At 43.9% G+C, this 17167-nt stretch overlaps 1 protein-coding gene across 9 annotated transcripts in view; it reads right to left on the reverse strand.

Annotated features, from left to right (window-relative positions):
- Nucleotides 1–17167, reverse strand: part of DDX4 (DEAD-box helicase 4) — a 108268-nt gene that overhangs the window by 39392 nt on the left and 51709 nt on the right. For 7 of the 9 annotated variants that reach the window (XM_075842548.1, XM_075842539.1, XM_075842503.1 and 4 more), the window contains 3 exons: nucleotides 15246–15290; nucleotides 11051–11095; nucleotides 4048–4083 (listed from right to left, as the gene is read on the reverse strand). In XM_075842548.1, coding sequence (XP_075698663.1) covers nucleotides 4048–4083; nucleotides 11051–11095; nucleotides 15246–15290 — 126 coding nt within the window. The remainder of the gene's footprint in view (nucleotides 1–4047; nucleotides 4084–11050; nucleotides 11096–15245; nucleotides 15291–17167) is intronic. The other 2 variants (XM_075842557.1, XM_075842531.1) reach the window with 1 other exon arrangement.

A 17167-nucleotide genomic window follows, 5' to 3' on the forward strand; every position in this document is an offset into this window, starting at 1 on the left:
TAACCCGGATGCCCGGGAATTTACACATTACTCCCACGCTCAACAGTCCTGGTCCAGGATTGACTACCTCTTAATATCCCCAACACTACAACCGAGGCTGAGGGCCGCTGAGATAGGGGACCTAGTGATCTCAGATCACGCCCCGGTACGAGTAGATTTTCAGGAAATATATCCCAGAGGATCAGACTTCATATGGAGATTCCCGGCTCATTTAGCAACTGATGACACCTTTGTGAGACAGCTAAGAGGGTGGTGGTTAGAATACACGTCGACGAATTCAGAACACAGAAATGACCCCTCACTGTACTGGGATACGGCCAAGGCAGTGCTGAGGGGGAGGATAATGGCGTATACTGCCAGCAAAAAACGGGAAATAACACAAAAATTTAATGCTTCTAGTGCTGCACTGAGGGCAACCTATACAGCATATTTGGCACACCCTACATTAGATGCCAGACAGGCCTGGATTCAGGCAAAACACTCTTTTGACGAGTGGGCAGCTCAGAAAGAAACAATATATACTCGAGACTTTGAAGCTACTTTACATAAGTTCGGAAGTAAGGCGGGTAAACTTTTGGCCAATATGGCTCGAGGAAAGCGCTCAGTGCAGCATATAGCGAAATTAAGGGATCATAATGGGCGAGAAACATGCGATCCAACTAGTATTAATTCCATCTTGGCTAAATTTTATGAGGAGCTGTACTCTGATACATCTTCCCTTCCGCTGACAGACACACTGTTAGACAAGGTCACTTTACCGGTCATCTCCGCGGAACAGTTGCAACTTCTAAATGCCAGGGTCACAAGGGGGGAGGTGGATGAGGCAATAAGAAACCTTAAAAAAATAGTAAGGCGCCTGGTCCAGATGGGCTGACCGGCGAATTTTTTAAAGTAATGCGGGAACAGATTACGGAGACTTTGGTCTCCTTGTTTAACAATGCTCTGGGAGAGGAGGGGTTACCACCATCAGCAGACACATCTTATGTGAAATTATTGCTTAAACCTGGAAAGGACCCCCTACTACCAGGATCATACAGACCCATATCGCTCATAAACGTGGACGCTAAACTCCTTTCCAAAATCATAGCTGATAGGTTAGCGAATATAATGCCGTTCCTCATAGCCCCAGAACAAGTAGGTTTTATTAAAGGTAGGTCGGCGGTCACCAACATTAGGACGGTTCTGGCAGTGCTAGATAGAGTACAGCATAACCCATTTCCGGGGGAACATTCGGCTTTACTTTTACTTGACGCGGAGAAAGCTTTTGACAATGTCCGTTGGAATTGGTTGGATGCTGTCCTGGATAAGATGGAAATAACGGGGGCATTCAGGATATTATTACACCACATATACAAAGACCCTAAGGCTAGAATCTCCACACCAGGCTTTCTGTCTAAACCATTCCGTCTATGTAAAGGTACAAGACAGGGGTGCCCGCTATCGCCACTGCTGTTCAATCTGGCTTTGGAGCCGCTGGCACGTTATCTGGCGTCATCCAATTTATATACGGGCATAAGGGTGGGGGAGATGGAGGTCAAGGAAACGTTGTTTGCAGATGACATCTTGTTATTTCTCGCAGACCCCCTTAAAGATGTTCCGCGTATCTTCCAGGCATTGAACGACTTTGGGAGCTACTCAGGGTACAAAGTTAACACGTTAAAATGCCAGTTATTAGATTTGGGAACGCAGGACCCAACATATAGGCGGTCCCTAGCCTCCCTGGATGTTGAGATGGCTAAGTCAAACATTACTTATCTGGGTATTAAAGTGGGTCGGGCACCCAACTCGCTGTATGATCTAAATTATCCCCCCCTTATACAAGATATCCAAGCAGATCTTCTGAGATGGCACAGTCTACCTCTATCACTGATGGGAAGGAGCTGTTTGGTCAAAATGTCAGGATTTGCGAAATTACTCTACCCGCTCCAGACTATCCCACTTCTGGTCAAGCACTCAGATATCAATACACTCAACTCATCATTTACCAAATTCATATGGGGGGGGAAGAAACCAAGAATAGCGCTCACGAAACTCATGATGAGGAAGGGGGAAGGGGGGGTCAATTTCCCTAACATTCGGGGTTATAACCTGGCCTGCTTGAGTAGACATCTGCTAGATTGGAAACACAACACAGAGTTCCACTCCAATACTAGACTGGAGAGACAGCTAGCAAAACCTTGGGATCTCATGGCTCTGGTACACACAACGTTCACTTGTCTCCCAAAGATCGTCAAGAAATCATCTCTGTTACGAGATACCATCATTGCCTGGAAGGTATTGCGCAAACACTATAACCTCTCTTATCGCATTTCAAAACATATGCCCTTATGGCAGCACCCAGAGTTTGCAGCAGGAAGATCTAACAAGCTAATGTCAGAATGGAGGGAGAAAGGGGTAGCGACTCTGGGGGATATGTTCCACGCGCAGGATAAGAGGTGGTTAACCTTGCAAGAGCTCCAGAATAAATATGTTTTTGTTCGGCATCAGCACTTACAGTACTTACAAATAGTTAATCACTGTAAAACTAAACTAGCGGATGTAGCGGATGAGGTCCCCCCCAACCTGTTTGATTCATGGTTCACGGACAATCACAGACACTCCATTTCCCAATTATATAGTACACTCAGACCAACACTAGTGAAGATGTCCCCGGGGCAGGCCTTTGGGAGATGGGAAAAACTGTTTAATTTACCAGGCATTGAAAAGCATATTGAAAAAGGGCTGGTGGATTTCAGGGCACACGTACACATGAAAACTGGAGGGAAACTCATTTGAAGATCATTCACCAAGCAATATATGCATTTACCCTGGCCCCCTCCGCCTCACAACCAGATAGGAAAACGTCATGCCCTAGATGTAATATCTCAAAGACAGACATGTATCATGGCCTTTGGGCGTGTGCACATATTCAGCCATTCTGGGGGGAGATAACATCCTTATTGCAGCAGGTGGGCAGGTTCCATGGGAATTTAGGGCCAATGGAGGTCTTATTCCATATACAACATGATGGAGAATTAGAAGAGACAGAAACGACACATTTAGCTCCCATGGCCCATGCCACACTGATAGTGGCAAAGAGGTGCATACTCCAAAACTGGCTGGTAGCTGAAGTACCGACTCAGAACATGGTGGTCCAGGGGTTGAGGAAACTGTTTTATCTAGACCGCATTGGTATATTACAGAATAAAGACACGCAGAGCAAAAAATTCTTTGAGAAATGGAAACTTTTCCTCACAAAATATTTCACCAGTGAAGAACGAAGGGACATCATAGATCCGTTTACGGGAACGTCATGGTACTTGATTGAAGATCTTAAGGGCACTTTAGGGGCACTGAAAATATCACGGGAGTAAAGCATATATATCCACTGGGATTTCTTTATTCTTGCGGACTAGCTGCCTGAGTTGGTGAACTGCTTCACGAAGCTCCAATTGTTATGTATGCTCCAATTTCTTATTTGTTCTGTGTATTGTTTAGTTATGTAAGTTAGGCAGATATGCAAAGTTATGTAACAATGTTTACAGGAATACCCGACAGGTGGGGTTAAAGGAAGGGAAGGATAGAGGAGATAGAGGAGATGAAGGAGGGCTGATAGCCCATGGGGAATAACTTCCAAGATCAAACCTAGTTTGCTGGGAAGCATTCACTATCACATGTTCATTTATACATTTTTTGTAATGTTTATTATTATGGCAATGCATTACTGTATGATTTGTGTTTTTTTTTGTGGTGAAAAAATTCAATAAAAATATGTTTAAAAAAAAAAAAACGAAATAAAAATCTTAATAAAAACTGTTAGAGAAAAAAAAAACAAAAAACATTTGTTTGCAAAAACAGTTTACATAAAAACAAAAAGGCATTAAAGACGAACATTTCACGGTTTGAGAAAAGGTGAATTAAGTCAAAACTTTTGCCCATTAGGATACAATTCTGATTACTTGAAAAGCAGAATAGAAAAAAACAAACCTGCTAATCTAATGTCTAGGGAAATTATGGATTAGGGGGAAAGAGAAAAAAAATATTACATTTAAAAAAAAAACAACTCACCCCTTCTCCCAAACTTTTCGAAACCACCACCGCCACCTAAAAAAAATAAAATACAAATAATGCGTAAAAAAGTTGACTTTCAAGATGCAAAAAATGTTGCCGGACAAGAAAAAAAAAAAGGTATTTGAATTTATCCTTCGGTTTGGTTCACACTGCGTTTTTTTTTGTTAAGTCTGAATAATAGTTAATCAACCAAAACACAGGTTATAATCCCCAACAGAAATTCAGTATGCACCCAGCCCAAGTGGCAACTATGGATGCACTATTAAAAAAAATTTTTAAAGGAGGGGACACAGACAGTGGGGTATAGGATGATGCCTAGGAGATGCATGTTTAACCTTTCTTGCTATGGAGAATATAAATATTTACCGGTTTTATTATGGGAAAAGGAGTCTATCTGCTAATAAAAAATGAAGATATCACAGCACCAGAGAAAAGAATGTAATCCAAGTACCGGGTGCAGACCTCAGTGGGACTTGATCCAAAGTCCCTTGGGTTAGACCCACAAACCAGAGACAAGGCAGCACATCCAGGAAAAAAAAAAAAAAAAAGGGGGAATGTATTCATCCACCAATGAAATGTTTCAGCCAACAGGATCTGCTTGAGAAAGGTCAGGTTGGACTGAAATGTCGCAGTCGCATTGGTGGGTGAATCATTTCCCCGTTTTTCCTAGCTGTGTTGCCTTGTCTCTTGTTTGTGTACTATCTGGAAGAAACAGTTTGTTTATTACAACGGTGGGGGCAGTTTCACTCTTAGCCTTGATGGACGTGGTATATTTTGGGAAATCAGTTTTACATTTGAAAAGTCTTCTAGGCCTATGATTGGTTCAGGACAAACCTCTTCTCATTGTATGCTATTGGCTTAATCAGTCATCACATTGTAAAATGACTGAAATCCAACTACACCCTTTTTAACCCCTTAATGACCGCCGATACGCCTTTTTACGGCGGTCATTAGTGGGCTTTATTCTAGAGCGCCGCCAAACTACGTCGCTGCTGTAGAATAAAGTAAACAGAGCAGGGAGCCGTGAAATCTCCCTGCTCTCAGCTGCCAGAGGCAGCTGAGGGCTGGGGGCGTCCCTGCTCTGCCGGGTGAGATCGATATTAGTATCGATCTCACCCGTTTAACCCTTCAGATGCGGTGCACAATAGCGAGCACCGCATCTGAATGGTTTTGGAGAGAGGGAGGGAGCTCCCTCTCATCTCACTGACACCCGGCGATAAAATCGCCGAGTGTCTGTGTCTTCTATGGCAGCCGGGGGTCTAATAAAGACCCCCAGGTCTGCCTGGAGCGAATGCCTGCTAGATCATGCCGCAGGCATGACCTAGCAGATGCCTGTCCGTTTTAAACGGACAGGCAGTAATACACTGCAATACAAAAGTATTGCAGTGTATTATAATAGCGATCGGAGGATAGGGAAGTCCCCTAGTGGGACTAGTAAAAAAGTAAAAAAGTTTAATAAAGTTAATAAAAAAAAAAGTGAAACAAAAAAAATGAAAAACCCACTTTTTCCCTTACAAAATGCTTTACTATTAAAAAAAACTACAATAAAGCAAAAAAGTTACACATATTTGGTATCGCCGCGTCCGTAACGACCCCGACTATAAAGCTGTTACATTATTTAACCCGCACTGTGAACGCCGTAAAAAATAAAATAAAAAACAATGGAAAAATTTGCTGTTTTCTGTTAATCCTGACTTTAAAAAAATGTGATAAAAAGTGATCAAAAAGTCGCATCTACTCCAAAATGGTACCAATAAAAACTGCAAGTCGGCTCGCAAAAAACAAGACCTTATACAGCTATGCCGACGCAAAAATAAAAAAGTTACAGCTCTTTGAATGTGACAATGGAAAAATGGAAAAAATGGCTTGGACATTAGGGCCCAGAATGCAAGCAGGGGGAAGGGGTTAAAAGTTATTATTGTAATTGTTTTGATCAATAAAGTCAGAAGGATATTTGAGCATACAAGCACTCTGTGTCTCTTACTTCTCTCCGATATGTCGATATAACCTTTGATTTGGAGAACTTTCCTGGGCGAGGGTCAGTTTATACACGTATCTAAAATTTCAGTCTAATATATTTCAGCCATGATTGCATCAACAGGCTCAAGCCTCCCCCCCCCCCCCCCCCCGTGACACTGAGCTAATCAGGTCATACAGGAGAAATAAGCGCAACCAGGAGAAATAGAAGGTAAACCGTAAACCTAGAACAAAACTCTTAATTGGTTGGAACCACGAACAAGAGGACCCGGTAAAGACCAGTAGATACAAAAAAAAACCCACTAAAAACTAAAAGGGTTTTAAAGTATTAAATAAAAATAAAAGCCTCATTTCTCATTCGTGTCATTGGAGTAAAAAAACTATGGGATGTCCTAAAGTAGTCTCCAGGGGAGAAAACCAGTAACATTGCACAACCAGTTGACTAAACCACCGCTGCCTGCAGAGCCTAGCACTCTACAAAAGTGCACAACTCATAGAGCAGAGAGTAATATGTGGAGAGCAACAGGACAGAGGAAAAACCTCTTGAAAGGCCATGTAGTAGTATGTCTGTAGAGTTTCTAAGACAATTCAAAGGCTGTCCCGGTTTCAAAACGGAAGTAGGCCTGTACCAGGATATCATTCAAGCATGGCACAATAGGAAATTACGAGCACCCCCCACCCCCTGGAGGCTGAACATATTGGGATGCAGAGATCAGATATCTTTAACCGAAAGAAAACGGTCAGTCTTTACTAACTCCACTTGAAAAATCTGATCCTGACAAAAACAGATGCTGTAAATCCAGGAAGTAGTGGCCAGGCCCTGCCCACGTAGGGACCATAGGACTGGAGTATAAAAAAAACCCTGAGACACTTCCGATTGAGAAACGGGGAGAAGTATTCCTTGGAGGGAGAGAAAACCCATACCACGATGGCCAGGAGAAACTGACCTAAGTAGTTTCCTCTGTAGCCCAGAAGTGTCTACATCGTAGAGCCAAGCAGCTGAGATTCACGAGACACGGTGAAGGAGCCTGCCCACAACCAGAGTACACCTGAGTGAGGGTTGACCATTATGTAGAGGAGTCTCATCTAAGAGTCACGGTTTATGCTAGGGCAAGTGAGCGCTTGACCCCAGGAAACACAGAAATAATCCCATCCAGTCGGGGAGCAAGAAGATAGGACTCGGGAAAAAAAAAACCTAAGAGGGATCTTGTAAGCCGATCGGCTGCGCAAGGTTGAACCACGAAGCGCGGTAAAATTGATTCAATATGTATGGTGGAATGCACAATCTCCACACCTAGAGAAGCCTCGCTGTATGACCTGTGCAAAGGAGGGTAAACTGGGAATGCCTATGCCGCATAGGAAGCTCAAGGCAAGATGCGTTAGCGATTCTAAAGAGGTAGCGTTTGCCACTGGGATAGAGGTAGACTTGGCCAATCAATAGATCGGTAGTTCTACCTTAAGCAAAGCAGGCCTTATGGCCAGGTGGTCTTCAAGGTCCAGGAGTTTGGAGCGGTCAGGGGAAAAAACTCAGGATCCAGGAGGATTCAAAGTCTCCTGTATTGCAGTGATCAGGGTGTACCATTTGACAGCCCTTATGGAGAACTGTACAGCATCTAATTCCTATTTATAATTGGGGTCACCACTAATTGATATCCAGGCTCCATTGCTAGTAGGCTACAATGAAGCCTGGATTTCAATTAGTGGTGATAACAGGCTGCCTGGTGAGGAACCGTTCCAACGGGAGGATAGTAAAGCTATGATGTGCAGGCATCCAGGAAGATGGGCAGGGACAGAGCCATGTGCTGTATTACTCGAGGCCAGGCCCCTGGTTGAGTAGAGCAGATAAAGGGTTAAAAATTGGCAAAGCGACTAGGGAAGAGTGAATCCAGGCCCAGCACTCCAAATGGGGGGGTGGGGGCAGCGGGAGGCCCGAAGCTGCATATCAGAAGCAGGGCAGCCGTTCCCACCTAATCCCTTTTATTTACCCCACCTTCATACTCTGCTTCAGCTCCACCATATTACCAGAAGGGTCCTACCTTCAGCGTCTTTACACTCTGCTGGAAGAGTAGGCTGGTATGGGAGGGAGTAGGCAGGAAGACTTGGTGACCACATTGTTGGCAGGCAAAAGAGGAATTAGACTGCTCTATTCCACTGTTACTCCGTCCACCAAGACCACCATGTGAAAAATACAACACTGTTCGCCCTCCTCACTTGGGAAAAAACTGGGAGGCCATAAGAGAAGAGAAAAATAAATAAAACAAACAAAAAGGAAAGAAAAAAAAAAAAGAAGGACTTGCAAAAGTCTACAAGTCCTTCTACAAACACTGAGTTAGGCCCCATGCACACGACCGTGCCCGCAATCACAGCCCGCGATTGCGGGCACGGCCGGCCGCTGACTGACAGCCGCATTTTCGGGCCGTGCTCCCATACAAAGTATGGGAGCACAGCCCGCAAAATGCGAAAGAACGGACATGTTCCATAATTCCCGGAACATTTCCACGGCACGGACACCCTTCCGTAGTGCTACGGAAAGGTGTCCGTGTTCAATGAAAGTGAATGGCTCCGTTTTGTGTGCATGGGGCCTTAAGACGGATTAGCTCAGTGTTTTTAGGAGGGATATAGCCGGTGTAGGAGCCAACACTTAATACTAAGGCTACATTCACACGACAGTGAAAAAAATGGCCATTAAAAACTGATCAACTGTCACGCCTCATGCAAACGACTGTTGTGCCACTCAGGACGTTTTTTGACGGCATCCGAGTGACACCCGATAGTCTTCACGGACCCATTCACTTTAGAGGGTGAATCGGGTCTGTAAAAAATGATCAGAGTCCCCGATCCGAGGAAAGATAGGACACGTTCTATCTTTCCTCGGATCATCGACGGGACTCTGCCGGCGCACACCTTCGTGTGCATGAGGCGTACTTTTTCGTGGCCATTTTGCATCAGTGTCTCTCTAAATTTTCATCCATTTCCAGTCTGTCTGTTTGTTTTTAATGGCCGTTAAAAAAAAAAAAAAAAAAAAAAAAGGATGGAGACGTCAGATTTCGGATTGGCAGAAGGCATGCAGAGAGAAGAATTATAAAATTCTCACCAGGTGATACAGGTACCTGTAAGATTTTCCCCGGTTAGATCTTTGCTGGCGTTGCGGGAGGGATCCTCGGACTATGACACATATTTGGTGGGAATGCCCTTTATTGCACCGATTTTGGTTATCGATATTCGACTTCTACAATAAACTTACAGCCTCTACACTGCTAATGGCTTCCGTTTGTCACCATTCCGGCAGGAGCACAGGTTCCTTTCTGTGGGTGAATGGGTCATGGAGGTAAACCTTCTTATGAGAATGGAAGAACTTCTGTCCGATGATCACAACAATTCTGTGAAATTTCTCCATACTTGGGCCCTATGGATTGAGTTTCGAGATGGTAATGACCTCCCTAGGTGGTTAACAGGTGTTGATTGAACTGTTTTCTGCCTTGTCATGAACCTACAGTGAAATACTCAAGTGCATTCAGTTGCTCTTATTCTTCCCCTCTCGCTCCTGTCTGTGTATTGTCTTTTCTTTGTATTTCCATTTTATTCTGTAATTTTGGCTTATTGCAGACTCGTCTTATGGAATATTTGCCATACATATGCTGTGTTACGAATTACATTGTTTTTGTACTGCTTCTATTTCCATTACTTTGCATATACATTTACTGCTCATTCTGCATGATTATGCTGAAACCGCTCATCTTTGCACATTTTGTTTTAAAATACAACCATAGATTTTTTTTTAGTCAGGTGTTTTTTTTTTTTGTTTGTTTCAACACCCTAAAAACACCACAGTGCCCATGTAGATAGTGTTGCTATGTCCCTGTCGCTAGTGCCACAGTACCCATTTTAGATAATGCCCACATAGTACCACAGTGCCCACTATAGATAGTGACAGTGCCCACATAGCAGTGCCTACATATAAAGTGCCTGTGCCCAGTGCAGATCGTGCCAGAACCCACAGTGCCCATGTAGATAGCACCAGTGTCCCCTGTAAAAGGTGCCACACCCCCCACATTGCACCCCCCAGTAGATAGAACGCCCCTTGTAGATCGCACACCCCATCCCCTGTAGATAGAGCCACTGAAGTTCACTGTAGGAGCGGAATCCCTCTGGCCAGGGATTCCGCCCACAAAGGAGACCCCGACGTCTCTGTCCATATATGGACAGTGACGTCAGGAGAGCGGATTCCCCAGCCAGAGCAGGCCGGGGCTTCCGCTCCAGGAAGTAACCCCTTGACGTCACTGTCCATAGATGGATAGTGACCCCGGTGGCTTTTACAGGAGCGGAATCCCTGACAGAGTGGGGTCAGGCCGACAGGGAATCCTCTCCTACAAGGAGCTACAGTAGCGCTATCTATGGGGGATGGGGGAGGGTCGCTATCTTCAGGCAGTGGGGTGCTATCTACATGGAGGTGTGCTATCTACAAGACTGGATTAGATTGTTGAAAGCCCTGACTTCACTGTCCTGATATGGCTCAAAGTAGCGCTGTGTGCGGGGAATCCTCGGCCAGTATCAGTTGGGCGTTACAAGGATTGATTCCTAAAAAACGTCCGGTAAAACTGATCCATTGGCTCCTATGAGAGCCGTGGGGACGTAAAAAAACTGCCGAAAATAGGACATGTCCTATTTTTTGACGGACAGTTTTCACGGGCCGTTAGGCAGTGTGAATGCACCCATAGAACTATAATGATCAGAAAATGGCCGGCGCACAGCCGTTTTTAACTGTCGCGTGAACATAGCCTTAGTGTTGCCTACTAGCAAGAGCCTATACCTCACCGTCCGTCTCCCTCAATGACACAAACAAGAATTATATCATCTGTGCAACACTAAGGAAATCCTGAAAACATGACCTTGTAGGGGGAAGGGGACACTTGAAAAGTGGAGCTAAACACTTAGTTAGAAGAGAGAAGTCAGAGTGTGTCTGAGTAGGTCGGTAGGATTACAATGTCGGCTTAGATACCTGGACACATGCACACAAACTAACCTGTTCGTCCAAACTCCCTCTTGTTATCTGAATCGTCACTGTCCCCTAAAAACAGATGTGATACTGTAAATATGTAGGATAAAAAATAAAAAAAACATCCCCAGTAATTAAATCTGAAACAAAGATTTTATTAAGCCTAACTATATTGGGAAGCACATGTCTAAAATAAAACGTATGTCCGTTAACCCCTTCCCTCCTTGGCCACTTTTGGCCTTCCCGACAGAGCCTCATTTTTCAAATCTGACATGATTCACTTTATGTGGTAATAACTTCGGAACGCTTTCACCTATCCAAGCGATTGAGATTGTTTTCTCGTGACACATTGGACTTTATGTTACTGCTAAAATTTGCTCGATATGTTCAGTATTTAATTGTGAAAACCACCAAAATGTAACGAAAAATTGCAAAAATTAGCATTTTTCAAATTTAAATGTATCTGCTTGTAAGACAGGCAGTTATACCACACAAAATAGTCGCTAACACCCCCCTTATGTCTGCTTTATATTGGCATCGTTCCTTGAACATCCTATTTTTCTATGATGTTACGAGGCTTAGAACTTTAGCAGCAATTTCTCACATTTTCAAGAAAATTTCAAAAGGCTATTTTTGCAGGGGTGAAGTGGCTTTGAGGGCCTTATATATTAAAAAGCCCCAAAAAGTCACCCCATTTAAAAAACTTCACCCCTCAAAGTATTTAAAACAGCATTTAGAAAGTTTATCCCTTTAGACCTTTCACAGAAGTTAAACAAAAGTAGAGGTGAAATTTACAAATTAAATTTTTTGTTGTTGCAGAAATTTATTTTAATCCATTTCTTTTGTAACACAGAAGGTTTTACCAGAGAAACGCAACTCAATATTTTTTTGCCCAGGTGCCGCAGTTTTAGGAAATATCCCACATGTGGCCCAAGTGTGCTTATGGACTGAAGCAAAGGAACACCTAGTGGATTTTGGGCCTACTTTTTTATTAGAATTTTAGGCACCATGTCGGGTTTGAAGAGGTCTTGAGGTGCCAAAACAGTGGAAATCCCCCAAAAGTGATCCCATTTGGGAAACTACATCCCTTAAGGAAATGATCTAGGGGTGTAGTGAGCGTTTTGACCCTACAGGTTTATTGCAGAAATTATTGAAAGTAGGCCGTGAAAATGGAAATCTACATTTTTTTCAAAGAAAATGTGGGTTTAGCTAATTTTTTCTTATTTCGACAAGGGCTAAAGGAGAAAAAGCACCACAACATTTGTAAAGCAATTTCTCCCGGGTAAAACAGTACCCCATATATGGTAATAAACGGCTGTTTGGACACACGGCAGGGCTCAGAAGGGAAGGAGCACCATTTGCCTTTCGGAGTACACATTTTGCTAGATTGGTTTCTGGTCGTTATGTCGCATTTGCAAACCCCTGTGGGACCAAAACTGTAAAAAGCCCCCAAAAGTGACCCCATTTTGGAAACTACACCACTCAAGATATTCACCTAGGGGTGTAGTGAGCATGTTAACCCCGCAGGTGTTTTGCATAAATTAGTGTGCACTCGATGTTGCAGAGTGAAAATTGGATTTATCCATAGATATGCCAATATGTGGTGCCCAGCGTGTGCCACCATAACAAGACAGCTCTCTAATTCTTATGCTGTGTTTCCCGGTTTTAGAATCACCCTACATGTGGCCCTAATCTTTTGCCTGGACATTCGACAGGGCTGAGGAGTGAAAGCGCACAATGCGAAATTGCGGCCTAATTTAGTGACAAAGTGTTGGTTCACAATTGCAGAGGCTCTGATGTGAAGTAATAAAAGAAACCCCTGAGAAGTGACACCATTTTAGAAACTACACCCCTCAAGGCATTTATTAAGGGGTGTAGTGAGCATATTCACCCCACAGGTCTTTTCCATAAATGATTGCGCTGCGGATGGGGCAAAGTAAAAATTGTCATTTTTCCCCATATATGCCAATTCAGTGGCAAATATGTCGTGCCCAGGATGTGCCACTGGGAGAGACACCCCAAAAATTGTTAAAAGGGCTCTCCCGGGTATGGCGATGCCATATATGTGGAAGTAAACTGCTGTTTGGGCACACTGTAGGGCTCAGATGGGTGGGAGCGCCATTTGGCTTTTGAATCGTAGATTTTGCTTGGTAGTAGTTTTGCTTTAGTATTACTGGTATTTCAGTTTATAATGTGGGGGTACATGTAAGCTGGGCAGAGTATATCAGGGGCATAGTCAGGTGGTATACTAATGGGGTAGACTATAAAATAATCCATAGCTGTGTGTTATGCTGTGGCAATCCTTTCTGAACAGGCCAGTGTCACACTAATAAATGGTGTCTGTACTAATCCCCCTTTTGGTCCACATTTCGCACCTTTTCAGTTTGGGGAATTTTGCTGGGAAAGTGTTGTCCTGGTATAATACGGGCGCCCTCGCTTCCAGCAGATATGTTTGGGCCCTCCCTTTCCTGGTTCCCGGGCCCCGATAAATCGCCTCTTGAAACAGAAGAAATGTTCCCCTCTGATCTGCACAACTGCATATTTTTCATTCCCGACTTATTCGAGCCTTAACTTATTTTATTTTTTCATAGACGTAGCGGTATGAGGGCTGTTTTTTTGCGTGACGAGCTGTAGTTATTATTGGTACCATTTTGGGGTATATGTGATTTTTTTGATCACTTTTTATCCTATTTTTTGATAGGCCAGGTAACCAAAAAACAGCAATTCTGTCATTTTTTTTTTTAGGGTTTTTTTTAATACAGCGTTCACCATGCGTTATAAACTACATGTTAACTTTATTCTGCGGGTCAGTACGATTTCGGTGACACCCAATTTATAGCACTTTATGTTTTACAACTTTTTGCACAATAAAATTACTTTTGTAAAAAGAATGTATTTTCTGTCGCCAAGTTGTGAGAACCATGACTTTTACTTTTTTCGCCGATGGAGCTGTATGAGGGCTTGTTTTTTGCGAGACGAGATTATAGTTATTATAGGTACCATTTTTGGATAGATGCGACTTTTTATTTACATTTTTGTAGGGCAAAGTGACCAAAAAACAGAAATTCTTGCATGTTTTTTTAAAGGGTTTATTTTACGCCATTCAACGCGTGGAATAAATAACAATGTTTCTGTAGTTTAGGCCGTTACGGTCGCAGCGATACCAAATATGTATGGTTTTCCGTCAATAATAAAGGACTTGATAAGCGAAAAGTTGTGTTTCATTTTATTACTTGAAACGTATTATATTTTTTACAACTTTTGTTTACACTCACTTTACTTTAGTCCCACTAGGGGACTTGAAGGTCCAACTGTCAGTTTTTTTTTTTTTAATACATTGCATACCTATGTAGTGCAATATATTAGATCTGTCAGTCATTCACTGACAGCAAGCCGATTAGGCTTCGCCTCCGGGCGGGGCCTAATCGGCTTCCGTAATGGCAGACAGGAGGCCATTGTTAGGTCTCCTGTTGCCATAATAGCAGTCGTGCGATTGCAGGGCACAGCTGCCGATCTGCTAACCACAAAGATGCAGCGTTCGCTTCCGATCGCTGCATCTGAGGGGTTAATGGCAGGCGGAGCTAGCTCCGGTTCCTGCTGTTACAGGTGGATGTCAGCTGTAACATACAGATGACATCCACCGCTGAGGATGCCGGGTCATCTCCTGAGCCGGAGCCATCTTGCCGGCAGCTGGGGAAGCCTTTCAGGCCCCGCCTCCGGACGGGGGCTGAAAGTTTTCTGTGCTAGGCACACCGGGAGGCCACTATTAGGCCTCCAGTTGCCATTGCAGCCACCCACACCCTGGCGATTTCATTGCTGGGGTGTCGATGAGCTGCAAACACCTTAAATGGAGCGATTCTTTTGACGGCTGCATTTAAAGAGTTAATGGTGGGGATCTAAGCTAACTTCTGTCCCCGCCATTACAGCAGGATGTTAGCCGGTGCCATGCATTTGTCGTAAATATACATTTTGCGGGAAGCACTGGCTTTCCATGACGTATACATACGACAAATGTCGGAAAGGGGTTAAAGGAGTTGTGTCACCACAGACGTTTACGGAATACCCCCAGGATGGGCCATAAATGTCTGATAGGTGCGGGCCCAGCTCTGAAGTGGCCAGGTGTGGGTCCCAGACCCACAGCTCACATTTATTGCCATATACTGTGGACTCCCAGGGAAGAGATGATTTTAAAAAAAAAAAATAATTATAAAATACGTCTTACCTCTTCTCCCAAAGTCTCTTTTGCCTTCAAAACCACCACTGCCACCTAAGATAAGCAGAAACTGTGAAATTACCTTATTCCAGAGTTTAAAAGCTGCAGAAGAGGTTGGATATCACAGCAAGTATGGGTAAACAACAAAAGGCTGAACATTGGCAGAACAAAGCCCCTGCCCCCATGATCACTGCCTTATTTCATATTTACCGTTTTAGAACCTCTAGCAGCATTTACATACATGTGTGAATATGTGCATATTAAGAAACTTTACCTATATAAGCTAGCAGCTTTTAAGTGAAAGAAATTCAGCTTCCCTATTAGACAGCGCATGAACTAGTACCGTGTTTCCCCGATAGTAAGACACCCCCGATTGTAAGACGTATCGGGGGTTTCAGGGGGGTCGGCTAATATAAGCCGTACCCCGAAAGTAAGACATATGTCTTACTTTCGGGGAAACACGGGGGTATTGCCGCCTCCTGCCCACTTCCGCGCCGCCCCCTCTCCATATGTCACCGCGCCGTCCCCTGCACTTGCTCCTGCTGCAACTGCCGGAATCGAAGCGCGCGCCGATTCCGGCAGTTTAACCCATTAAATACCGCTGTCAATAGCGACAGCGGCATTTAATGTGTTTGACAGAGGGGGGAGCTCCCTCTGTCACCCGATCGGCGCCCCCGCAAACAAATCGCGGGTCGCCGTCGGGTTTCCATGACAGCCGGGGGTCTAACAAAGACCCCCAGGTCTGCCTTCAGCATCTGCCTGTTAGGCGATGCCGGAGGCATGACCTAATAGGTTGCCTGTCAGTTTTACACTGACAGGCAATAATGCTTCGGTATACTAAGTATACCAAAGCATTATATATGCGATCGGCACATCGCATAGTGAAGTCCCCTGGTGGGACTAAAAAAAAAAAATGTAAAACAGTTAAATAAAGTTTGTGAAAAAAAAAAAAAAAAAAATTCGACAATTTTTTTACAATATAAGACATACCCCGAAAGTAAGACATAGTCGGGCTTTTGGGGATAAAAAGAAAGTAAGACACTGTCTTACTTTCGGGGAAACACGGTAAGAGCGGTGCCATGATTAGTTACAGTGCCCCATTATATATCTTTCAAATACTTCAGTCAATTTTATGAAGGACACCATAAAATGCTGTGAAAACACCTCAAAGACCCATGTCTGAACATAGCCTTAAAGCTAAAAAGTTTATAAATGGGCAAAGATTAAACTGAAGGTAAGCATTAACCCTTTCATTGAAAAGGACATGTATACAGTAAGGCCCCATGCACACGAACATGCTTCGGTGGCCGCAGTTCCCCCGAAAATCCACGGGAGAATTGCGGCCTCATTCATTCCTATGGGGCCATGCACACGACCATGGTTTTCATGGTCCGTGCATGGCCCGGGAGCCCGGACCGCAGAAAGAACGGGCAAGTCTTATTACGGCTGTGTTCTGCGGTCCGGCCTCATTGAAAATAATGGTCGCGGCCATGTGCACAGCCCTCGATTTGCGGGCTCGCCGACCCGGAAATCACGGCCGTGCACATGGCTACGGTTGCGTGCATGAGGCCTAAGTTGACTGGATTCAAATAAGTGCTACAGCTCAGATCATATATTAACCCATTCACTAAGGACGTATGTAAACGTCATTACTTCAAATGCTTTGCATCTTGCTAAGCTATGCTTCACCTTTTTCTTTCGACCAAATGACAAGACTAGGAACTTCTTTTATTTTAATACTTTAAGTTTACTGTGGATTTAAAAAAACGCTTGCTCGGTCTATAATATAAAAGGACTAGAGCACAGATCTTGGTATACTAAAGCCCAGAATGTAAGCTTTCAAATAGGTGCAATATTCAGGGAGCAGCAAGAACAGTTTTACTTCATGATTCTGTGTCTGTGTAAGGGAGGTATGGAGTGGGCAAAAAAGT

Source organism: Rhinoderma darwinii, chromosome 1, assembly GCF_050947455.1.
Source record: "Rhinoderma darwinii isolate aRhiDar2 chromosome 1, aRhiDar2.hap1, whole genome shotgun sequence".
NCBI lineage: Eukaryota > Metazoa > Chordata > Amphibia > Anura > Rhinodermatidae > Rhinoderma > Rhinoderma darwinii.